This window comes from Carlito syrichta, unplaced genomic scaffold, assembly GCF_000164805.1.
Source record: "Carlito syrichta isolate Samal-C Ts95f unplaced genomic scaffold, Tarsius_syrichta-2.0.1 Scaffold303047, whole genome shotgun sequence".
Lineage (NCBI taxonomy): Eukaryota > Metazoa > Chordata > Mammalia > Primates > Tarsiidae > Carlito > Carlito syrichta.
Window position 1 is genome coordinate 189,440 of NW_007247143.1, and position 25,563 is coordinate 215,002.

Genomic DNA, 25,563 nt, shown 5'->3' on the forward strand with positions numbered 1-25,563 from the left:
GTGGCCGGGAGCGGCCACTGCACTCCAGTCTGGGCGACAGAGTGAGACTTCAACTCAAAAAAAACAAAACAAAAACAAGCACGCGCTACCATGCCCGACTGATATTTGATTTATTGTAGAAATGAGGTCTCGCCAAGTTGCCCAGGTGGGTCTTGAACCTGCGGGCTTAGGCAATCCACTCACCTCGGCCTCCCAAAGCGCGGGATTATAGGCTGAGTCACCGAGCCCGGCAAGTAGCCCATCTTAAACTAACAGAAGGAAAAACTTCCCAACGGACTCTTGGATATCGATGGGGCTGCCTCAGTGCTTCCTCCCAATGCAGAGCATCCTGGGCACACCCTGCCCTCTCTCCACCCACCCAGGAAGCTTTCCCACATCCATCTTCTCTTGGCCATCATAGGGCATATAGAACACCCCTCTTCACAGAGACCTCTGTGCAACTCTTGCTAGTACTTATCACACTGCAGGAGACTGACATAAACAGGTCCTTGATAAACATTCACTGATGAATTCCTGGAAAGAGTGAAACTCTCTGTTGTGTGGGTGGTTTTCCTAGAGGCTGGACTAGCACGTTCTAAGGATACCACGGAGGAGATGCAAGCATTGCCGTCCAACTGTTCCTATTTGTGGAGCCCCTGTTATGTGCCAGGCATGTACCATGCAGCCACAATCTCATAAGAAACAGATACAGTCCAGCCACTCTGGGCTTGTGGGAGACACAGAGAAGGAAACATGCCATTACAGCCCAACCAGACAGGAAACCCTGGATGCCGTGAAACCACATGGCAGAGGTGTCTGGGTCTGACAAGGAAGGAATTTGACAAATGAGGAAAGGGAGGAGCAAGCCTCACCAGGGAGGGGGAACTCACGGAAGGCTGGCTGGAGGTCTCTGAAGGTCACAACACATCTAAAAGTATCTAGGATTTCAACTCCTTACAATAGTGACTTAATCCAGACTTAAACCCAGCACTGGGACAGAGTTCTGTAACCTATAGATACATACTTCTGAACTGGCCTTGGGCCGGCTTGCTCTCTTTGTCTTTATGGTATGCAATAATTTGAACTGTGTAATTCTGGTCTGGCATGAGACCCTGAATAATTGCTTTAGTCGCAGTGTTCTGGAGATTCAACTGATTGGTTTTTCCACCTATAACAAAACAGAAAAAAACATCAGTTCTGAGAAATAAGGTTAACTGTGTACATTAAGAAATCTTATTAAGTAATCAAGATGTTAGATGGTGACATTTTTTAAACATTTATTCTTATTGTCTATATTTACAGTGTACAACATGGTTATTTGACATACTCCAAAAGACGAAGACATTTTAAATGCACATCATGGCACAAATGTGTATAGCACTTACTGTGTACACACCACTATAATCTTCATTCTCATTTCCAGTCATACTATTTTTCCATTAGATGACTTGAACAATTGCCTAAATTAGATAAAATCAAGTTCACAGAAACCTCTCATCACAACACATGGCTGCTTTTATATGCTAGGAAAAGCTGTAGGCCCCAACACCAGACTTGCTCTTCAAGGAAGGAATCCCACTTACACGTGGTGTGGGACACGGAACAGGCTGGATGTCATTATTCAAGCTGGGATTTTTTTCTACGGCCTCTCCAAAGTGAGCCAAAGTGTCCTTGAAACTCAAGCAATTTAATTATCTTAAATCTGACCATCCAGGCTTGGGAGGCTGAAGGAACTACTCACTGCCCAGCTGTTAAAACATTAGCTTGGTTCATGAAAAGATTTCAATATCTCACTATTGCTCCATCAAATCAGACTGACATGTGAGGTTTTCCTGAAAATGCGGTTGAATACTCAACTTCTATGCAAAATTCCAAATCTTACCTTTCTTCTCTAATTTCCAGCAACAATTAGTGTGTCTGAGAAAAGGGAAATTAATTTAAAACGTCTGTCTCTAACAGTGACAGCAAGAGGAGTTTGACATTTGCTGAATTAATCAAATATAACACAGATTACAATATATTTTAAACATATTCTAATAAAACTAATATTGTTAAGTCTGAAATTTGATGCTGTTATTATCCACGCTGCCTGATACCAGAGGGCAAAACCGAGCCTTTCTCTTGGAAAAGCATGTTTCCTTGAATGCAATTGTGTACAGGTAAATCCAGTTTCACAAATTTCTTCTATCACTTAAAACCCACCTACTACAGAGTGAACCAAATAAAGCTTTCATAATCTATGCTTCACTTAAAAAAAAATTCCTTACAAAGCCCTGTTGTATCGGAGTCCCTCTTTGAGAGTCATAGGGTGCATTTTCTTATTAAAGGCTTTGAGAACCCTGCAACAAAAAGCTGTAAACTCCGTTTAACTCAGTGTTCCCTAAATGTCCTTGACCATTCAATCATCTGGCTGCCCAATAGCTCTCAGCACCCTCCAGAAACCAGGGCTCGTGCTGTGAGAAAGACTGGCTGGAGCAGTGGCTGGCCTACCTCTCATCGTGCTGAAACGTCCACAAACACAGTGACTTTTTGTTTGCGATGTTTACTCAAGTGGCTACCAGAGAGTCAAGACGAGTGGCTTCCTGCAGTGGCAGGAAGGACGCTGGGTAAAAAAACCTAGCACTCACCAGGAAATAATGTGCCTTCCTCCCAAATTTTTTTTTTTGAGTCGGAGTCTCACTCTGTCGCCCAGACTGGAGTGCAGTGGCCGCTCCCGGCCACCGCTGCCTCGACCCGCTGGGCTCTGGCGATCCTTCCGCCTCAGCCTTCCGAGTAGCCGGAATTACAGGCATGCGCTACCACGCCCGGCTGATTTTTGATTTACTGTAGAGATGAGGTCTCGCTGCCCAGGCGGGTCTCAAGCCCGCGGGCTCAGGCCATCCACTCACCTCAGCCTCCCAAAGGCGCAGGATTATAGGCTGAGCCACCGAGCCTGGCTCCTCCCAAATTTTTATTTGGTCGCAGGGGATATTTAGGCACGAGCCAGACATCTGCTTCTTGGGTGTGCTCTTGCCAAGGGTACAGAGGATCGGGAGGGGGGTTGGTTTGAGGCCACTCAAGTCACTTTTGAGATCCTACAGTTCCTCAATGACACCTGCTTAGGGCACTTAATAACATGGTAACAGCCAGGTGCAGGGGCTCATGACTTCAATCCCAGCACTTTGGGAGGTGGAGGTAAGAGGATTGCCTGAGCTTGAGGGTTTGAGACCAGCCTAGGCAGCATGGTGAGACCTTGTCTCTACAATAAATCAAAAACTAGCTGGGCGTTGTGGCGCAAGCCTGTAGTTTAGTTAATTGGAAGGCTAAGGTAGAAGGATCACCTGAGCCCAGCAGGTCGAGACTGCGGTGGCCATGAGCAGCGTGCCACTGCACTCCAGCCTGGGCAAGAGAGTAAGACTCCGACTCAAAAAAAAAAAAAAAATCGGGCTGGGCTCGGTGGCTCAGCCTGTAATCCCCATGCCTTTGGGAGGCTGAGGTGAGTGGATTGCCTGAGCCTGAGGGTTCGAGACCCGCCTGGGCAGCGAGACCTCACCTCTACAATAAATCAAAAAATCAGCTGGGCATGGTAGCGTGCGCCTGTAATTCCGGCTACTCGGAAGGCTGAGGTGGAAGGATCGCCGGAGCCCAGCAGGTTGAGGCTGTGGTGGCCGGGAGCAGCCACTGTACTCCAGTGTGGGCGACAAGAGTGAGACTACAACTCAAAAGAAAAAAAATGGTATTATCAGTAATTAATCGGGAAAAGTTAAACTACTGATTATGCAGAGGAAAGAAAGTAGCTTTCAAGATCAGATATGGGAGATTCCCAGAGGTGCCACAAAATAGCAACTTGTATTTTGACCTTTAGAATCATAGGTTCAAGAATCTCTGATATTTAAATTTCCCATGACAGCTTATTTTTTAAAACTCTATTTTTTAAAGTCAAAAAAATTTCCAATTGAGTCATACTCCAAAATGATGAGTCTGACCCAGGGTTAAGATTCAGCTCCGCTTTCCAGCAAGTCACTTCTGCAGCCACCATGGAAACTCAGCCAGAAGTCACTCCCATGGGCCCACAGAGCATATTTCTCCATAAAACAAGGGTCCTCCTTTGGGACCTGGTGACAAGCCAGATGATTCCTCTGCTTGTCTTATGTGAAACTGCACATCAACAGCTGGGCAAGAAGCTCACATCTGTGAACAACGGGGCATCTCTCCCTCCTACACAGGATCAGGTGAGACAAGGTCCCCCACAGACGGGAGCCCAGCTCCACATAACTCTCTTTTTCACCAAGAAGGAGGGAACACGGCCATGATATTTACATAAATATGTATTACCTGAATATGCTATTTTTAAGTACTTACTATGTCCTGCATGAAAACAGATTCCGGGAGAAGTACTGAGGCTGGAGAGCATCTTGGCAAGAATGATGGGCCAAGTGTACTGAGCACCTACCAGACAGCAGGCACTGTTCTAAGTGTGCTGTGTTTGCTTTCATCCTCAAGACCCAAATCTGAGCTTCCCAAATTTAATGCGCACAGGAATCCCCTGGGGACTTACTTGCTGATGCTTGGGGAAAACACAGTTGATTGTTTTTACCTGAAGCTGGAGTCACAAGAAGTTTGTATCCACCAAATTTCCCTCTTGGAGCCTTCCATGAAATCTGGATACTGTCATGAGATAAGACATTGTATCTTAACCTTGTGGGTGGAGCCACTGAAAAGGAAAAACAAGAATGGTTTAAGTGTTGAAACATTTAAGTTTCTGTTTGCTAAATCTCCAGAAATCAAAGTCACATGATCAAAACACACAATACTTGTCAACCTCAAAATATGTTCTTTCTACAACCCCATTGATAAGCTAATCAGTTTGCAAAATAACAAAAACCTGAGAGCACTTGTTTCTTACCCAAGGGATACTAACTTGTCAAACAGTGCTGATCTTTATGAAAAAGAACTAAGACTAAGTCTTAGAACTTAATACTCTGGCCTAGTAGAAACCAATCTTGTAAAATACTTTCATTATGTTACAAGGATGAATTTTTCTATTTGGAGCATGTGAGCTTGTATAAGCTTCTCTCCTGGGACCCGTTAGATGCCTTTAGGTTTTCCACTTTGGGAATCCAATTTTTTTTTTTTTGAATTTGAGTCTCACTCTTGTCACCCAGGCTAGAGTGCAGTGGCACGCTCACGGTCACTGCAGCCTCGACCTACTGGAATCAGGCAATTCTTCCACCTCAGCCTTCTAAGTAGCTGGGACTACAGACACACAACACCACGCCCAGCTAGTTTTTATGATTTATTGTAGAGACAAGGTCTCACCAAGTTTTCCAGGCTGGTCTCGAACCCTCAGGTTCAGGCAATCCTCTCGCCTCAGCCTCCCAAAGTGCTAGGGTTACAGGCTGAGCCACCGCGCCTGGTTGGTAATCCAATATTTTTACTAATATGATAATGTGAAAAGTCTATTATGTATGTATTATGGTAATAAGATAGTCACTTAAAAAGCATTTTTTTAAAAAAGTTGTAAAGGCATTCAGAACCAAATAAAAGAATTATGTTTTGTAAACTGACCCACTTTCCAATTGAAGCTGATTTATACCTGTCAGAAAGGTACCGGCATGTGGTCATGAATCAGGCCAGAATATTTATTAATTTCTGACAGTTTACAAAAGTGAGTAGATCTATATTACTTTCTGCGTAAGTCACTCAAACTTCAAAGCACATCTTTGACACCCTCCATAAATGTTTCAGAATTTCAGAAAAGGCAATAAGGTTTTTATTATATAATATCTAAACTGGTTTGTCACAAAGAAAAAGTTAATACTTGAAGGAAAAGTTAGTACGTATGACCCACTTTTATGCTCGACTTTTTCTTTCACACTTTAGGAAACAGAATGTCGGGGAAGGAAACAAAGGCTCTCCTTGACAGTGTGTGGACTTAGAGGTTACTTTGACTTCCAGTTCTGTCACCTATGAGTTGAAGAGCCTTGATCAAGGGCTTGCTTCTTCCAAAACCTCAGTTCCTAATTTTTAGAAAAGGTGAAGGCAATACTTTTTGCAAAAGAAAGATGACAACCTTAAATAGGATAATGGATAGAACATATTCTAATAGGTGATCAACAAATGTGTGTTCTTCTTGCCCCTTACTCCATCTGATGGTTGAGCTCAAAACCTCACCTAATCTTCATGCAAATACACTGCTCCCCCAGTTTAATAGATAAAAGAAACAAGGCAGAGCTAAGAGACTTGCCCAAGTTCACATGCTGCCGAAGGACAACATCTGATCCCAGACAAAATGCTCTGTTTCTTTGCAAGACGATTTATATTGAGAAGTTGCCCTTCCGTGTGCTAGAGGAATGAGGAACCTACCACACTACAAACTATCCATGCATCTGAAACCAGTAAGCACTGAAAGACATCCTCTTAAGAGCAGACTTTCTTTCTGGTTGTACTTTCCACCTCTAAGTGGAGAGAGCTAGCCATGAGAACGTAAACATGGGCTTCCCATTCTCAGTGAAACACAAACGGAAGAAAGAGTTTACACTTCTCTGGATGACGGTGAAGTATGAATTCATCCTAGGAATGACTTTTCACAAGCTACCTAAACCGAACATCTGGATGAACAGAGAAACTGTTACTATTTTGCTTAGTCTTCAACTTGGGAAGAAAATCCATTTATAGGTAGGTTCCTATTACTTATGGAACAAAAATTAATAAGAAGAATTAGAAAACTTTTTAAATGTCTTCAAGTTTCTGAGTCAAACCCAGGCAGTGGCTGGTAGAGACCCCCAGTCACGCATCTGCTGGAACACTGGGGACAGGAGGCCACGTGCCCGGGACCTTCAGGGGAAAAGCACCCATGAGTGGGAGGCTTTCGTCTAGGCGGTTCCCAGAGGGTCAAGATTCCGCTGGCCCTAGGTGTGCTGACGTCCCAAGCACGGCAGAGAAATCAGCAATGTCCAGGGCACCTCATTAAAGATCCCAAGTCTTCAGAGCGCGTTCCATCCATGCTGGTGTCCTTCAGGTGTTGCCTGAGTGTACCACCCCCTGCATCTCTTTGGTCAGCAGACTCCCTCCTCAGCCTCCAGAAAAAACCACAAGGCAACTTGGACCATGCTCAGAGCTTCCAAGGTGCTCTTGAAACCAGAGCAACACGGGCTCCCACTGAACCCAAGGCAACGCAGCGTGAGGCAAACGCACAACCAACACCTGGCTCTTTTAGGCATTTACAAGCAACTTCCGTGACGACAGTCCCCTTACCCCTGCCGCAGAAAGCAGTGCCACTGCCGCCTTCTGTCAGCAGACCATCTCTCATGCCTGCACAGGCGTAAACAATCTCACAGTCTTCGGAAGAAAACCCAGTTAAACACCGAGTTCACGTTTCCTTCAGGCCGTTGCCTTTAAGGGAAATCTCGGAAGAGAAGAAATGTCCGAGAGGAAAGAAAGGCACGAGGTCACAGCTGTGGACGTCAAGGTCAGCTCGTCCCCCTTTGGAGGCAACAGGAACGCCATGAGCGTTGGGCAGAAATAACTGCTCTCATCTCACGGAACAAGCGTCTGTGTATATTTTACACCAGACCCGTGGTTTTTCTTTTTTAGAAGCAGAAAGGGAGTGCTCTGAACGCATGCACTTCACTTCAGGGACAATTACACATGCTTGCATGGGCTTGACTCGGAGGCTCGCTTGCATGGTGCAGATCCTGACCTTTTCAAAAAGACACACGCTGCGTGCCAGCGTCAAGCGTGATTCCCGGCGCACGCTGAGGACCTGGAGGAAGACCACAGCCCCAGCCTCTGTCTGGGGCGCTCGGGCTTCCAGTGAACTCCGGCCCAGGGGACTGAGGAGGAAGAGGGCCACCTGCTCTTTCTCCGGCTCCAGCAGGGCCAGGCGTGTGGCTGAAGGTGTGAGGCATTTCGTCTTGCTGTCTGTGTTGCGCTTTATTTGAGGGGGGGTTCCCCAAAGGAGTTTCGCTGCCGTCGCTCCTGCAGACGCACACAGGCAGGAAAGAAGCGCGGATGTCAATTCATCGAAGCGTCTCTGTCACCCAGCGTTTCGGGATCCGGTTTCATAACCTGACTGCTTATTCAAGCAAACTTCAGCTGTCTCCTTCCCTCTTCCCTTCCCTCCTTCCTCCCTTTCCCCCTTGTTCTTCCTCCTTCCCCCTCCTTCCTCTCTCCTTTTCTTCTTTCCTCTTATTCTTCTCAATCCAGTTTGAATGATTGCTGTCTGACAAATGACAACGTAGGTAAAGACGTGTTTTCCTGAAACAGTCTCATCGACTTCATCGACTTCTCAGTGCTGCTTGTCACACAGGGACGCTGCAGTGGACGCCTTGCGTCCTCCCCGGCCACATCCCTGTCCCCTCGACCCCGTGCAGCAGCACCTTGCTTTTCTCCCAAGGGACACCCGCTTCCCCCGGCACAGGGCTGCGCTCCTCCCCTGGCTAGCGGGTGGGAAAATGACCCAAACCCGGTCAGTCACGCGCTCAACTATCGGACACTTGACTCCAGGGATGGAAGGATGGAAAATAACTCCAGCCATTCCAATGACATGCCCTCAAGAAAACAGTCCTTAGTTCCTACAAACTGAATCCCGGAGGGTTTCCCAGATTCCCATCCTCTTCAAAGCTTGGTTATTTACTTTTACTTGGTTATATGAGCTACTGCATTACCTAAAAGTGAAGACATTTTTGCCTAAGCTGACGGACCAAGTTTCTTTTATCTGCATCAAGAATGACAGAGATGAGGTCTCGCCAAGTTGCCCAGGCAGGTCTCAAACCCGCGGGCTCAGGCAGTAAGTCAAAAATCAGCCAGGCGTGGGAGCGCGCGCCTGTAATTCCGGCGACTCAGAAGGCTGAGGCGGAAGGATCGCCGGAGCCCAGCAGGTCGAGGCTGCGGTGGCCGGGAGCGGCCGCTGCACTTCAGTCTGGGCGACGAACTGAGACTCCCACTCAAAAGAATAAAATAAAAAGAATGACAGAGAGGCAGCAGTATGGGTCACACTGAGAATGTTTTCCTCTTTAAAACAGTCAATAAAAAAAACAAAATAAAACATAGCAGAGGAGGCTTAATGATAGGGCAACCAAATATATTTATGTCTTAAAGACTATTAAACAGCAGAGAAGTATCTGGCTATTTTTCCAAGTGATCTAAAAAAACCCTTTTTATCTCAGTCATTTTTTTCTATTAAATGCATTGCCCAAATGTTTTATAAATAAGAATTCAAGTATTGAGACCACTTAGTGTGGGATAAGCTAGAGAGTTCTTTTTATCTGGTTTAGAACTTAATATGCTATCATTTCATGATCCATTATAAAGATGTTGAAAACAGCAGTAAGGAAAATATTCTCAACTTTCCAAATATGTTTAACTAGTAATAGCAACCAAAAAAATGTGTAAAGGTGTGAACATAGAAGTCTTTATAAAGACGTCTAGCCACCATGTGAAGTCTTCAATTTATATGCCCTCGGGTTTTAAATGACAGCTACTTTACCTTCCGTGGTTTCTTCTTGTGACTACCCAAAACAAACAACACTAGAACCAAGTACATATTCACTGTGAAATTCTAAGAAAGTGTTGATGCCATCATTCTGTCATTACTGTGAATGTTTTTTTTCCCCTACAGCCAACACATTACTTTTTCTGTATTCCAGCTCATTTAACAACTTGTCTTGAAAAGAAGATGCCGGAATAATCCAGGTATAAACAATTGCTTGAGCCAATGTGGGTTCACAGTTTCTGAAGAGGAAAAGGTTTTCATAAAATATTACAAGGAGAGACCAAATGGTAAAGTGTGTTCTGTTGATTGGCAATTTAGAGAGCAAGAATCAATGTCCTGTGTGCCTTTTCGCATTAACTGTATTAGTTGTTTAATGCTTCAGTAACAAATTTCACAATCTTGGTGGCTAAAACAACAGACACTTATTGTCTCACAGTCCTGGGCGTCAGAAGTTTGAGATGGGTCTTAGGGGCTAAGGTCAAGGCGTGGGAAGGGCTGCATCTCTTTCTTGAGGCTCCAGGGAGGCTCCATTTCCTCACTTTCCAGCTTCTGGAGGCCGCCACATTCCCTGACTCGTGGCCCCTTCTGTCCTCAAAGCCAGCAGTGGCCAGGCGCCTCTCTCACATGGCATCACTGACACTGGTCCCTATGCCTCCCTCTTCCATGTTTAGAGCTTCCTGCCATTACACTGCCTGCCTCCAATGCCAGAGAAGCCAGGATCATCTTCCTGTCTTAAGGCCAACTTAATTCGATCTGACACCGGAATTCCCCCTGCCATACAATGTGACACGTTCACAGGTTCTGAAGAGCAGGATGTGAACATCTTTGCTGGCACATTATTCTGCCCACCACACCAACTTTAAAAAAAGGCTCATAAACATGACATTCAAGATGTCTGTACGGCTTTGCAAATTAGTGTCAAAATCGGTCAAGCCACTGGAACTCACTACTAAATTTTCTTAGAAAGCAGAAAATGAATTCAGTAGAGCAATCCATATTCCTTATTCTTTGCTCAAAATCAATCATGTAAATACGTGGTATCGTAGGAGAAACATGACAAGTTTACGCAAAGGTCACACACATTTTCCTAATCACTAACATCAGTGATGTCCAAAGCCTTTCTTACCAGGTGTCCTTCAGCCTGTGGCTCCACCTTCATTCTGGAAAGTCTCCCACCCCTAGGCCGCTACACTCCCTGACTCTCCTTCCAGTTGTTTTTTCTGTGTTCTGTTATGTTTTGCTTTTTGCCATTTTCAATCGTTTCTCTTCCACTAAACTCTCACCTGTTGATGTCCTGCAGATTTCATCCTCACATCTTTCCACCGGGCTGTCCTTTCTAATTCTACCACGAAGGCTTCAGCTAATCCCCAAGTAAAACACAATCCAAATAACCTCCATCCTGGTCTTTCCCCCTAAACTCCAGACTGCCAACTGCCTGCCTGACTGCTCCACCTGGATGCCCTCGACCTCGGGTTGCACATGCTTGTTGAAGAGGGAACTCCTCTCGCACTTCAAATACTCACTTCAGCAGCCGTCTGCTGTGCCTGAAGCAGGGTCCTGTACTGGAGACACAGACACTGGAGAGAGAGCACTGCCTTCCCAAGCTGAGGCAGAGGCAATAACGATGCCATAGAGAAGCAGTAATAGCACGGGGGTTGGCACTCAAGGTCTGCCCGCTCAGGTCTCCAGCAAGAAGCTCCCATCACCTGAGTGTCTCCCTCTCCACGTGTAATCAGCAGACAAGGGCTGCTTTTTCTGCCTCCGAGTGACGCCTCTCCCTAGTCACATCCAAGCCTTCAACCTGGAATCCATGGGCCACTTAATATCTCTTAAGGGTCTCTCGCGCCTTACTGATTCCTACCCCCAAGCCCCCATGAGTCACAAACACGAATATCGTTACTGCCGCTATGAGAGTGTTCTTTGAAAAAGCAAAATTGCTCAAAACCTCCCATAACCTGGTTCAGTCCTCCTTTCCATCTTTGTCTGTCACCACCCCGCCCAGAACCTACCCTGAGATGTATCTGCTCATACTGCGGTCTCCCTAGCAGACAGTGAGCTGCTTGAAGAAAAAGAAATAGTCTTATTCAGCTGTGTGCCTTGAATGTGAGACACACATAATTTGCCCCATGAGTGTTCATTTAAAATAGAATCTGGGAAAAAATTAAAATAAAAAAAAACAGAATTTGGCTAACAGCGTGCATGTGGCAGACAGCATCTTTAAGAGGGTGAGGGTTAGGGTGTACACAACCCACGACTCCACGAGCAACCATTTCTGAGCGACACTAGATGAAGCTGGCCGCTCCAAGAGCTCAGCGAGCTGCCGGCCCCTCCTTCTGTGACGGCCTCTCAGCCCGGAGCCGAGAGAGAGAGTTGCCCAGATTCTCACAGTCACATCTCTCACCACCACAGCTGAGAGCATCTTCCTTCACCCTAGAAGACATGAGCAGAACGTGTCTCCCAGACGCCTGCCGCGCATTCCAGGAGAGAGCTGGAAGTCTAGCCACTCTCCCCGGGGCCAACTTTGCACACACAGGAGCAAGTATGCCCCTTCCCGCCAGCTGTGCCCACCTCAGAGGACACAGGGTGCAGTGTCTGTGCATGTGTCTTTGCCACGAGCCTCAGTTCCCAGCCCTTGACATTAGTGTTCCCAAAGCCACTCTGTCACCCGGATACACCGTTATTCAGCTGATGAGTGGCATTTCATCACCAACATGTCAGTCTCTGCATGTCACCATGTTTGTCTAGTAACATCACTTTGCACGCTTGTGCACACTCACTCAGCGCTAGCACATTTTTTCTGCAAAGGGCCAGATAATAAACATTTTTGCAGGAGACATAGTTTCTGTCACAACTACTCAACTCTGTCACTGTAGTAAGAAAGAAGCCACAGACAATGCATGAACACATGGCAGGGTTCCAATAAAACTTTATGAAAACAAGCAGCGGGCCAGATGGTAGTTGGTCAACCCCAGACTTACTTTATAAAAATGAGTAGAAAGCAAAACTACAAATGCAGATCCCACTAATGCAGTGAGTGGATTTCACAAATTAGGCTTAATTAACACAAAGCTAGCAATCACTAAAAATGCTTAAAGTGGCATATCAACAGCCTCTGTCAGACCCTTAATAGCCTTTAGACTGTATGCTCGGTTTTCCAGAAAAGCAGTAAAACTGGAAAGGTGTGAAGTGGTGGAAGTATCTTGCAGACACCTATATAAGAAACGAGGCACAAGTAGGATGCACACACACATTATAATCGCTCTTTATTAATATCTATACAATAATAGGGCTTTACTAATAAGGCTGTATAACTAATGCAGCTTTATTCAGAGGACTGATTTTATAACATGCAAGTGTGACTCTCACTAATTAACTTGCACAGCCTTTCAGGAGCACTCAAGAATGTGCTATTTTTAAAAGTACCAGAAAATTGCCTTGCTCAGTCACTGATGAGGCCACGCCCCTCACCCAAGTGGTGGTGGTACGTTCCTGTGGTGCCAACAGCTGGCGACACTCAACCAAAGCCCACCTCTTCGCCTGCCTAGAAATGCAGTTGAACCAATGAAGCGCCATTAGCATAAGTAAAACAGAAACGGCAATCAGAACCAGGATGGCTGGAGTCCCAGACCTTCCCGATCCCTCAAGGTGTGCAGTTACCTTGACCCTGGACGATGGTGCAGAAGTAAGCAATCGCCAGAAAAGAGGAGAGCAGCCAGCACCGCATCCCGCACTGAGAAGTCCACATCTTCTTTTCTGCTTTTCACACGTGCCCGGAATGCGCCTGGAACAAAGCACAGGGGCGTGGCTGAGGAGGCTGCAGGTGAAGGACGCGCCACCACCAGGGGCAGGACAGTCTGGTGAGCCACACGGCCCCGAGCTGTCAGTGGGTAAGCAACTCCCTAACACATTGTGTGCTTCGCCCTAAATTACAAGTGGATGAAAACAAGGCTCACTGAGAAGACCCTGTGAGAGGATGACTTGACACGTCTGGGAGAGGACTTCAGAAGGTCCTTTTTGGCTCCTCTGTAAGAACACAAATTGCCCTATGTTTGTGAATTTCCCAAATGGATACACTCCGTACATTTACCTGAAATGAGCAATTGGAGCTGTCGCAACAGCCTTGCCAGTAACGAGCTCCCCCAGACTTACCACGCTGAGTGTAAGCACTCCTGCTGCCGTGTCTCTCCTGCAGGCGCAAATGTACAGACCTTTCCACTCAGGACCACAGAGAATCTGAAAAACCGCTTCCTGCTAACAGTATTAACTTACTGCCACGCTCACACTGTACTTCGTTGGGTTGAATAATCCCACTCTTTTTATCTTTCTCATAGCTCTTGTTTTTCCTGATATGTGTGAACCTAAAACTCTTCCAAGGTTTTCTTTTTCATTAAGATATCAATAAAAGAAGAGCTACAAGGAAAAGAGGCCAGGCATGGCAGCTCACGCACTTTGGGAGGTCGAGGCAGGAGGACTGCATGGGGCCAAGGGTTTGAGACGAGACCAGCCTGGGCAACATAGTGAGACATCATTTTACAAAATACAAAATAAAAAAGAAAGAAAGAGAAATGGAAAAGAAGACAAAGAAAGAAGGAAGGAAAAAAAAAAGCAAGGGAACAGCTATTACGTATGTGTAATAATTTTTAAAATAAAATTTAGATATTAAAAAAACTTTCTGAAAAAGGAAGGAAAGAAAGCAAAAGAGAAAGGAGAGAGTGGAGGAGAAAGAAGAGGGAGGGAAGGTGACATGGGGGGAAGAAAGGTGAATGTTTGGTATTAATTTAAAAGGCCAATCTACAAGTTGTAGAATATAATTCTATTACAGGTCACTACAGAGTAGACATTCTGAAGTCCTTTCTTCAGAGATTAGGAAAGCATCTCCAAAGTTTTCTCCCACCCAGAGTGTATTTCTTATTCATTTTATTTTCCCTTTTTTTTAAGAGACAAAGTCTCGCCAAGTTGCCCAAGCTGGTCTCGAACCCTGGACTCAGGCAATCCTCTCACCTCCACCTTCCAAAGTGCTGGGATTATAGGCTTGAGTCACCGCACCTGGCTACTCATTTTAAATGTATATATTCATTCATTCATTTCCCAATACTGTTCCACAAAGGATCTGAAACAGTTTAATAAAAAATACATGTAAAGTGTAAAACCAGATTTAACACATAAATGCAAACTGTGCTAAATTTCAACTAAAAAGCAAATTTTTTAGTATAAGTATGTTCCATGCAATAGTTGAGACATACTTAATGCTAAAAAAATTCATTGTTTATCTGAAATTAAAACTTAACTGACTGCCCCGTATTTTATCTGGCAACCCTAATATAGACAAGAATTTGGTGGGAAAATTAAGTAACGAGTAAAATGAGCACAGTGGAAATGTATTTGGTCCTGTACAGTTTGTAAAGGTGACCATGAATGTGGCCCCAAATTTATAAATTAGCAGCCAAAGAAAAAAGAAAACATGTTAAGCTTTAAGGTTTACTGTGCTTTTAGATTAACTAAAACATTTTTCTGAGCCGGGCTCGGTGGCTCAGCCTGTAATCCTGTGCCTTTGGGAGGCTGAGGTGAGTGGATTGCCTGAGCCCGCGGGTTCGAGACCCGCCTGGGCAGCGAGACCTCATCTCTACAATAAATCAAAAAATCAGCTGGGTGTGGTAGCGTGCGCCTGTAGTTCCAGCTACTCGGAAGGCTGAGGCGGAAGGATCACCGGAGCCCAGCAGGTCGAGGCTGCGGTGGCCAGGAGTGGCTACTGCACGCCAGTCTGGGTGACAGAGTGAGACTCTAACTCAAAAAAAAAAACAAAACATTTTTCTGAAGATGCATAGCTTTTTCTGATACCAAAAGCTGAGTCGAATTTTTCCCTGCAATTTATTCACCACAAAACTGATGGAGCCCTGGCTACATGTGGACATGGTTCTAAGTACATGTGTGGACAACTCTCATCCTCACAACCACGTCCTGGAGCAGGTCCTGATCCAACACTGATTTTCAGATGATGACGCGGAGGCCCAGAGAGCTGCCCAAGAAACAGAGCTCATGAGTCCAGGAGCCAGGACTGCAACCCACAAAGGCACGACCACACATGGCAGAAGCATCTGAGGAAATATGCCCCTGTGTCACACCTCATGTCACTTTCTCTACACTTGGAAATATCTTTTCTTGCTCTGACAACAAAAACAATGAGTTTTGATAGTTAAAAATTAGAAAGTGCAAGAAAGCACAACAAAAAGTCTACACCTTTTGCTGTCTTTCTTTTCTTGCTGAAGTGTAAATATTATCTGATAACAGTAAGTGGCCTTTTACTATATATGGCAAACCACAATTTATTCGCCCATCTTTATCTGGAAATTCAGCTTGTTTCCAAATGTCTCTAATGCATATAACCCTGCAACGAGCATTCTTAATGACCTCTTCTCGAATATATGCTTCCTGATTTTCTTTGGCTAAATTTCCAGTTGTGGAACTGCTAGATGAAAACAAGATGCATGTTATTAACGTTTTTGAAACATATATAAACAATGCTCTACAGAAAATCACACCCATTTCCACATCCACCAGCATCTCACATGAGTACCATGTGACATCACCTCCCCATCACAAGAATTAACTGTTTTCAATATATGCTGATTTGGAAGGTAAAATGTGATTATCATCTTAATTTGATCTTTTCTAGCCAATAAAATGTAACACTTGGTGTTTGTTGATTACTTAAATTTTTAAATAAAATACCTGTTCATGACCTCTCCATTTCCTTATTGATTTATAAAACTCTTTTTATATATTATTAATTTTGACAGATATATTTTACAGTATTTTTCCAGCTTGTTTCTTACATTTTAATTTATTGGGTTAAGGAGGTGTTTTTGTTTGTCTTTTGTTTTGTTCAGAAATCTGACTTGATCTTTTTCTTTAATAAAATGGTTTCTAATAAAATGTCATGAGAAAAATGTCCTTTCTCATCCCAAAGTATATTTCTAGTTATCTTAACTTTTTAGTTCCAATTTGAATCCAACACTATGTTGTCTAGTGTATTTTTAAATATAAAAATGACACTGATTATTACATGTTAATGGGTCATCATTCTGAACATTCACTAGCTTTATATTTTTTAATCTAATCTCTTGGATTTTTCAGATTGGCAATTGCATCACTTGCAGTGAGTGAGTGAGTGTGTGTGTGTGTGTGTGTGTGTGTGTTTATTGAATCAAACAGTAAATTTAAAATAATTATTTTAGTGGGGATGGTCTCAATGCTGAACTAAAAAGATACAGTCTGTCGGAATACACAAAATACACAACTCTTCAAGAGACCCACTTAACTCACAAATATTCCTATAGACCCAAGGTAAGGGGGTAGGAGAAAATATTCCACACAAGTAGAAACCAAAAACAAGCAGAAGTAGTTATTCTCATATCAGATAAGACAGACTTTAAATTAGCAACAGTAAAAATAGACAAAGATGGCTATTATATAATGATAAAAGGATCAATCCAACAAGAAGACATAATAATTTTAAATATATATGCCCCTAATGCCAAAACCCTCAGTTTTGTAAAACAAATTCTACTAGGCCTAAGAAAAGAGAGACAATATAATAATAGTGGGAGACTTCAACACTCCACTGACAGCAATAGACAGATCATCAAGGCAGAAAGTCAACAAAGAAACATTGGAGTCAAGCCAGACTCTAGGCGAGGCATGGTGGCTCAAGTCTGTAATCCCAGCAGTTTGGGAGACCAAGGTGAGAGGATTGCCTGAACCCACTGGTTCGAGAACAACCTGGGCAACTTGGAGAGACCTCATCTCTGCAACAAATCAAAAAATTAGCTGGGTGTGGTAGCGCATGCCTGTAGTTCCAGCTACTTGGAAAGTTGAGGCGGAAGGATCGCCGGAGCCCAGCAGGGCAAGGTTGCAGTGGCCAGGAGCGGCCACAGCACTCCAGTCTGGGCGACAGAGTGAGACTTCAACTCAAAAAAAAGAACAAAGACAAAAAAACAGAATCTAGAACAAATGGAACTAATAGACATCCTGAGAATATTCCATCCAAAAACTACAGAATATATATTTTTCTCATCAGCGCATGAGTATTCACCAAGACAGACCATATGACAGGCCACAAATCAAGTCTCAATAAATTTTTAAAAAATCAAACTCAGCCAGGCATGGTGGCTCAGTCTATAATCCCAGCACTTCAGGAGGTTGACGCAAGAGGATTGCCTAAGCCCAGGGATTTGAGACCAGCCTCGGCAGCTTGGTGAGACCTCGTCTCTACAATAAATAAAAAAATAAGTGGGGCATGGTAGTGCACACCTGTAGTTCCAGCTACTTGGAAGGCTGAGGTGGAAGGATCGCCTAAGCCCAGCAGGTCAAGGCTGCAGTGGCCATGAACGTACCACTGCACTCCAGTCTGGGTGACAGAGTGACTCCAACTCAAAAAAAAATCAAAATCATATCAAACACCTTGTCAGATCACAGTGGAATAAAACTAGAAACTCCAAGAAGAACTTGCAAACTCAAATAAAAACATGGAAGCTAAACAATCTGCTCCTGAATGATCCTTGGGTCAACAAGAAAATCAAGATGGAAATTTTAAAATTTCTTGAAATAAATGACAGCAATAAAACAAATTATCAAAACCTCTGGAAAGTTAAACTGTGCTCAGAGGAAAATTTATAGTGCTTAAGACCTACATTAATAAGACTGAAGGATCACATATCAACAACCTAGCATCACACCTCCAGGAACTAGGAAAACATAAACAAACCAAATCCAAAGCTAGCAGAAGAAAATAAATAATGAAGATCAGAGTAGAACTAAATGAAATGAAAATTAAAAAATACAAAGGATCAGTGAAACAAAAAGTCATTTCTTTGAAAAGGTAAACAAAATTGATAGACCACTAGCTAAATTAATTAAGAAATGAAGTGAGAAGACTCAAATTAGTGCAATCAGAAATGGAAATGGAGACATTACAACCAACACCACAGAAATCCAAAAGATCATTCAAGACTATTAAAGACAACTCTATGCAAACAAACTAGACAATCTAGAGGAAATGGATAAATTATTGGAAACATACAACACTCCAACCTTGAAACAGGGAGAAACAGAAACCCTGAACAGACCAATAATAAGTAGCAAGATTGAAACAGTAATTACAAGTCCCCAAACAAACAAAAGTCCAGAATTTGATGGACTCACAGTTACAGTCTACCAGAGAATATAACTGTGGTTCAAAGTACAACTGGTAACAATTTTACTGAAGCTATTCCACAAGACGAAATAGGAGGGAATCCTCCTTAACTCATTCTATAAGGCCACTCTGATACCAAAGCTAGGAAAAGATACAAGAAAAAAAAAAACTACAGACCACTATCCCTTATGAATATAGACACAAAAATCCTCAAAAAAATATTAGCAAACTGAATTCCATAACACATTAAAAAAAAAAAAATACACCACAACCATTTAGGTTTTATCCCAGGAATGCAAGGATGGTTCAACATATATAAGTCAATAAACATGATCCACTACATAAACAGAATTAAAAACAAAAATCATATGATCCTTTCAATAGGTGTTAAAAAAAGCATTTGATAAAATCCAGCATCCCTTTCTCAGCAAAACAGGCATAGAGGGAAGATTCCTCAAAATAATAAAAGCCGTATATGACAAACCCACAGCCAATGTCATCCAAATGGAGAAAAGTTGTATACATTCCTCTTCACAACTAGAAAAAAGGCAAGAATGCCCACTTTCACCACTTCTTTTTTTTTTTTTTTTGAGTTGGAGTCTCACTCTGTCGCCCAGACTGGAGTGCAGTGGCCACTCCCAGCTACCGCAGCCTCGACCTGCTGGGCTCCGGCAAACCTTCTGCCTCAGCCTTCCAAGTAGCCGGAATTATAGGCATGTGCTACCACACCCAGCTGATTTTTTGATTTATTGTAGAGATGAGGTCTTGCTGCCCAGGTGGGTCTCAAACCCGCGGGCTCAGACAATCCACTCACCTCAGGCTCCCAAAGGCGCGGGATTACAGACTGAGCCACCGAGCCTGGCTTACTTTCACCACTTCTATTCAACATACTGGAAGTTCTAGACAGAGCAATCAAGCAAGAAAAAGAAATGAAGGGTATCTGAATTTCCAAAGAAGAAGTCAAGCTATCTCAGTATGCTAATGAAATGATTCTACACCTAGAGAATCCTAAAGAGTCCTCCAAAAGACTCCTGGACTTGATAAATGAATTCAGTAGTGTTTCAGGATATAAAATCAACACACACAAATGAGGAGCACTGCTATACACCAGCAGCAACCAAGCTGAGAATCAAATCAAGAGTTCAATTCCATTTACAATAACAGTCAAAAAGCTAAAATATCTAGGAATATATTTCATCTAGGAGGGGAAAGATCTCTACAAGGAGAACTACAAAACTCTGATGAAATAAACTGTAGAGGACATACAAAAAAATGGAAAAACATCCCATACTCATGGGTTGGAAGAATCAACACTGGGTTTTTTTTTTTTTCTTTCTTTTTTCTAATAATTATTTTAGTTTATTTTTTAAATGTGTGGTACAAACGAGGGTTAGGTACATACGTGATCATCATACAGGTAAAGTGTGGGTACCCTTATTGATGTAATGTGGCCCTCCCCCTGGCAGTGTCCCACTACTCCCAGTCCCTTTCTTGTAGTATTATGATAAATGTTCAGGGTCCATTTATGAGTGAGTGCATGTTGTACTTGGATCTTTGTTTCTGTGATAAATCACTTAGTATTTTTTTTTTCAATAAATTTATTGCGACATCATCTTCAAGAGTCTGCAGACTGTTTTACAGTGTTCCCACAATGCCTCCTTCCCTGTTTTTTGTTTGTTTGTTTGTTTGTTTTTTGAGTTGGAGTCTCACTCTGTCGCCCAGATTGGAGTGCAGTGGCTGCTCCCGACTACCGCAGCCTTGACCTGCTGGGCTCCGGCGATCCTTCCGCCTCAGTCTTCTGAGTAGCCGGAATTACAGGCATGCGCTACCCTGCCCGGCTGATTTTTTGATTTATTGTAGAGATGGGGTCTCGCTGCCCAGGCATGTCTCGAACCCATGGACTCAGGCCATCCACTCACCTCAGCCTCCCAAAGGCGTGGGATTACAGGCTGAGCCACCGAGCCCGGCTATCACTGAGTATTATAGACTCTAATTCCATCCAGGTTGCTGTAAAGTTCATAATTTTGTTGTTTTTTGCTTGTCTTTGTTTTTTTGAGTTGGAGTCTCACTCTGTCACCCAGGCTGGAGGGCAGTGGTACACTGCCAGCCACCGCAGCCTCGACCTGCTGGGCTCGGGCAATCCTTCTGCCTCAGCCCTCCAAGAAGCTGAAGCGACAGGCACATGCCACCACTCCAAGTTAATTTTTTGATTTATTGTAGAGTTGAGGTCTCACCAAGTTGCCCAGGCTAGTCTTGACCCCGAGGGCTCAGGCAATCCTCTCACCTCAGCCTCCCAAAGTGCTGGGATTATAGACATGAGCCACAGTGCCCAGCCATAATTTTGTTTTTCTTTATGGCTGCATAATATTCCATCATGTAAATATACATTTTCTTTACCCAGTTCATTTTCGATGGGCATCACAATTGGTTCCATGTTTTTCCTATTGTGAATAATGCTGCAATAAACATGCATGTGCAGGTATCTTTCTTATAGGGTGATTTGAATTCCTCTGGGTATATTCCCAGGAGGGGCATTGCTGGGTCATATGGAAGGTCAAGAATCAACATTGTTAAATGACTATACTGCCCAAAGTAATCTACAGATTCAATGCAATCCCTATCAAACTATCAATGTCATTTTTCACAGAATTAGAAAAAACAATCCTAAAATTCATATGGAACCAGAAAAGAGCCAGAATAGCCAAAGCAATCCTAAGCAAAAAGAACAAAGCTGTAAGTATCAAATTACCTGACTTCAAATTATACAAAGCTTAGTAATCAAAAGAGCATGGTACCGGAGTAAGAGCAGACGCGTGGACCAATGAAACAAAATAGAGAATCCAGAAATAAACCCAAATACTTACAACCAACTGATCTTTAACAAAGCAGACAAAAGCACACACTAGGGAAAGGACACCTTATTCAACAAACAGTGCTGGGAAAATTGGATAATTACATGCAGAAAAAATGAAACTTAATCCCTCTCTCTCCCCATATACAAAATTTAATTCAAGATGGATTAAAGACTTAAATGTCAGACCTGAAACCACAAAAATCCTAGAAAAGACCAGGCGCGGTGGCTCAAGCCTGTAATCCCAGCACTCTGGGAGGCCGAAGTGAAAGGACGGCCTGTGTCCAGGGGTTCGAGACCAGCCTGGGCAACTTGGTGAGACCTCGTCTTTACAATAAATCAAAAAATTAGCCAGGAATAGTGGCATACACCTGTGTATCCAGCTACTTGGAAGGCTGAGGCAGAAGGATCACCTGAGCCCACCTGGTCGAGGCTGTGCCACTGCACTCCAGCCTGGGTGACAGAGTGAGATTCTGACTCAAAAAAAAAAAAAAATTAACCAGGCATGGTGGCACTTGCCTTTAGTTCCAGCTACTTGGAAGGCTGAAGTGGAAGGATCACCTGAATCGAGCAGGCTAAGGCTGCGGTGGCCGTGAGCATGCCACTGCACTCCAGCCTGGGTGACAGATGAAACTCCAACTCAAAAAAAAAAAAATTAATTAAAATTTAAAAATAAAAATAAAATTAAATTAACCCTAGGAGAAAACCTAGGAAAAATTCTTCTGGACATTGGACAAATAGTTGATTACTAAGACCCAAAAACAAATGCAACTAAAACAAAAATAAACAAGTGAGACTTAATTATACTAAAAAGCTTCTGTACAGCAAAAGAAATAATCAACAGAGCAAACAGGCAACCTACAGAATGAGAGAAGCTACTCACAAACTACACATCTGATAAAGGGCTAATATCCAAAGCCTACAAAGAACTCAAACAAATCAGCAAGAAAAAAGCAAATAACCCCATTAAAAAGTGGGCAAACGGCCGGGCTTGGTGGCTCAGCCTGTAATCCCAGCAATTTGAGAGGCCAAGGCGAGTGGATTGCCTGAGCCCGCAGATTTGAGACCCGCCTGGGCAACCTGGTGAGACCTCAGCTCTACAATAAATCAAAAATCAGCCTGGCGTGGTAGTGCATGCCTGTAGTTCCAGCTACTTGAAAGGCTGAGGAAGGATAGCCAGAGCCCAACAGGTAGAGGCTGCGGTGACCGGGAGCATGGCACTGCACTCCAGTCTGGGTGACAGAGTGAGACTCCGACACAAAAAAAAAAAAAAAGTGGGCAAACAACATGAACAGACATCTCTCAAAAGAAATATACAAATGTCAACAAATATTTTTAAATGTTCAACATCACTCCGCATCAGGGAGATGCAAATTAAAACCACAATGAGATACCACCTTACACCAGTCAGAATGGCCATTACTTAAAAATCAAAAAACAGTAGATGCTGGCACAGTTGCAGAGAAAAGGGAATGCTGATACACTGTTGGTGGGAGTGAAAATTAGTACAACCTCTATGGAAAGGTGTATGGATATTTCTCAAACAACCAACAGTAGATCTACCATCTGATCCAACAATGCCACTACTAGGTATCTACCCAAAAGAACAGAGATCATTATACGAAAAAGACACCTGCACCTGCATGTTCATTGCAGCACAATTCGCAACTGCAAAGATGTGGAATCAACCTAAATGCCCATCAACCAACCAGTGGATAATGAAAATGTGGTATATATACACTATGGAATACTAACCAGCCATCAAAAAGAACAAAATAATGTCTTTTGCAGTACCTGGATGGAATTGGAGAACATCATCTTAAGTAAACTAACACAGGAACAGAAAACCAAAACTTGGTGCTAAACCAAGGATTCACACAGACACAGAGAATGGTATAACGGACACTGGAGACTCAGAAAAGGGGACAAGGTTGAGAGACAAAAAAAACCACCATTGGGTGCACAGGTGAGGATGGTGCACAGGTGAGGATGGTGGATACTCTTGAAGCCCTGACCAAAAGCTATTTGTATTCTCCAAAGGTATTGAAATAAAAATAAACATAAATAAAAAGAAAATAATTAATTTACTGAGGATGCCTCAAACACACGGGGGAATCTCCTCAGAACTTGGAATTTATGTATAAAAAATGTGCATTTATTCTTACACGGTTAAACTTCAGTCACCTTCAACGCACTCTCCATTTGATGCAATACACCTATCAAGATGCTTTTTCCACTGCTCAAAAGTTTTTGAACTCATCAATTTTGAGCCCTTGACAGTTTCTTTACAAGTTCAAATTATTTAAAAATTAAACACATGCTTCTAAATAATTCATGGGTCAAAGAAGAAATCACAATGAAAAATTTTAAATATTTGAAAGGGAATGAAAATAAAGGCACAACCTATGAAAATTGATGGAATGTAACTAAAAGAGTAGAGAGAAATATATGGGTTTAAATGTTTAAAGAAAAAAATTAAAATCAATTATCTATTTTTCTACCTAAAGAAGCTAGAAAATGAAGATCAAATTAAATCCAAATTAAGTTGATGAAAAGGATTAATAAAGATAAAAGCAAAAACTAAGGAACTATAGAAACTAATATAAGTAAAAGTAAATAAAAGCAAAGCTTAGCCAGGCTCGGTGCCTCAGCCTGTAATCCTGCGCCTTTGGGAGGCTGAGGTGAGTGGATTGCCTGAGCCCGCGGATTCAAGACCCACCTGGGCAACTTGGCGAGACCTCATCTCTACAATAAATCAAAAATTAGCCAGGTGTGGTAGCACGCGCCTGTAGTTCCAGCTACTTGGAAGGCTGAGCCAGAAGGATCTCCGGAGCCCAGCAGGTCGAGGCTGCGGTGCCGGGAGAGGCCACTGCACTCCAGTCTGGGCGACTGAGTGAGACTCCAACTCAAAAAAAAAAAAAAAAGAAAGCAAAGCTTGCTTCTTTGAAATATTAATAAAATGTTGAAACCTTTAGAAAGTGCAATCGAGGAACAAAGATAGAAAACACAATTGATACCAGAAATGAAGAGGGCACCATTACCTGTCTCACAAACTAAAAGTTTATTTTAAAAAGAAAAATATTAATAACTGTATGCCAGCATATCAACAACTTAGTTTAATTGGAAAAATTGTCGAAATAGTCAACTTGTTAAAACAGACACATAACTGAAAAACCCAAATGGCCCTGCATCTATTAAAGACATTGAATTTGTTATTAAAAATATTTTCACATCAGGATGGCCATCACTAATAACTCAAAAAACAACAGATACTGGAGAGGATGTGGAAAAAAGGGAACACTTCTACACTGTTGGTGGTAGTGTAAATTAGTACAGCCTCTGTTTAAAACGGTGTGGTGATTTCCAAAAGATCCAAAAATGGACTTTCCATATGACGTAACAAACCCCTTTCTGGGAATGTACCCAGAGGAAGTGAAATCATTCTACAAAAAAGATACCTGGGCCGGACATGATGGCTCACGTGTAATCCCAGCACTTTGGGAGGCCAAGGTGAGCGGACCGCCTGAGCCCACGGGTTCAAGAACAGCCTGGGTAAGTTGGTGAAACCTCATCTCTACAATAAACCAAAAAAAAATCAGCCGGGCGTGGTAGCATGCACCTGTAGTTCCGGCTACTTGGAAGGCTGAGGCGGAGGGATCGCTGGAGCCCCTCAGGTCAAGGCTGGGGTGGTCGTGGGTGTGCCACAGCACTCCAGCCTGGGCGACGGAGAGAGACTGCAACACCCCCCCCCAAAAAAAATTGGCAACTAAGTTTTTTTAATATCCAGTGACAGTCTCATATACAACTCCTTTGTGTTGCCAATTAAGGGAAGAATCATATACTTTGATAATTATATAGTCAAGCTAAGATCCAACAATAAAAATTAAAGAATGTTCTAACTTGTGCTTAGAGTTCCAAAAAATATCTTCCCCTAGCTGGGCTCGGTGGCTCAGCCTGTAATCCCACGCCTTTGGGAGGCTGAGGTGAGTGGATTGCCTGAGCCCACGGGTTCGAGACCCGCCTGGGTAGCGAGACCTCATCTCTACAATAAATCAAAAAATCAGC

The 25,563-nt window shown here is 43.2% G+C and overlaps 1 protein-coding gene across 1 annotated transcript in view; it reads right to left on the reverse strand.

Annotated features, from left to right (window-relative positions):
* Positions 1-13,199, reverse strand: part of COL14A1 (collagen type XIV alpha 1 chain) — a 197,571-nt gene extending 184,372 nt beyond the window's left edge. The window contains exons 1-3 of the mRNA XM_021712073.1: positions 13,112-13,199; positions 4,556-4,672; positions 1,004-1,147 (exon numbers count right to left, since the gene is read on the reverse strand). Coding sequence (XP_021567748.1) covers positions 1,004-1,147; positions 4,556-4,672; positions 13,112-13,199 — 349 coding nt within the window. The remainder of the gene's footprint in view (positions 1-1,003; positions 1,148-4,555; positions 4,673-13,111) is intronic.
* Between the last annotated feature and the right edge of the window lie 12,364 nt (positions 13,200-25,563).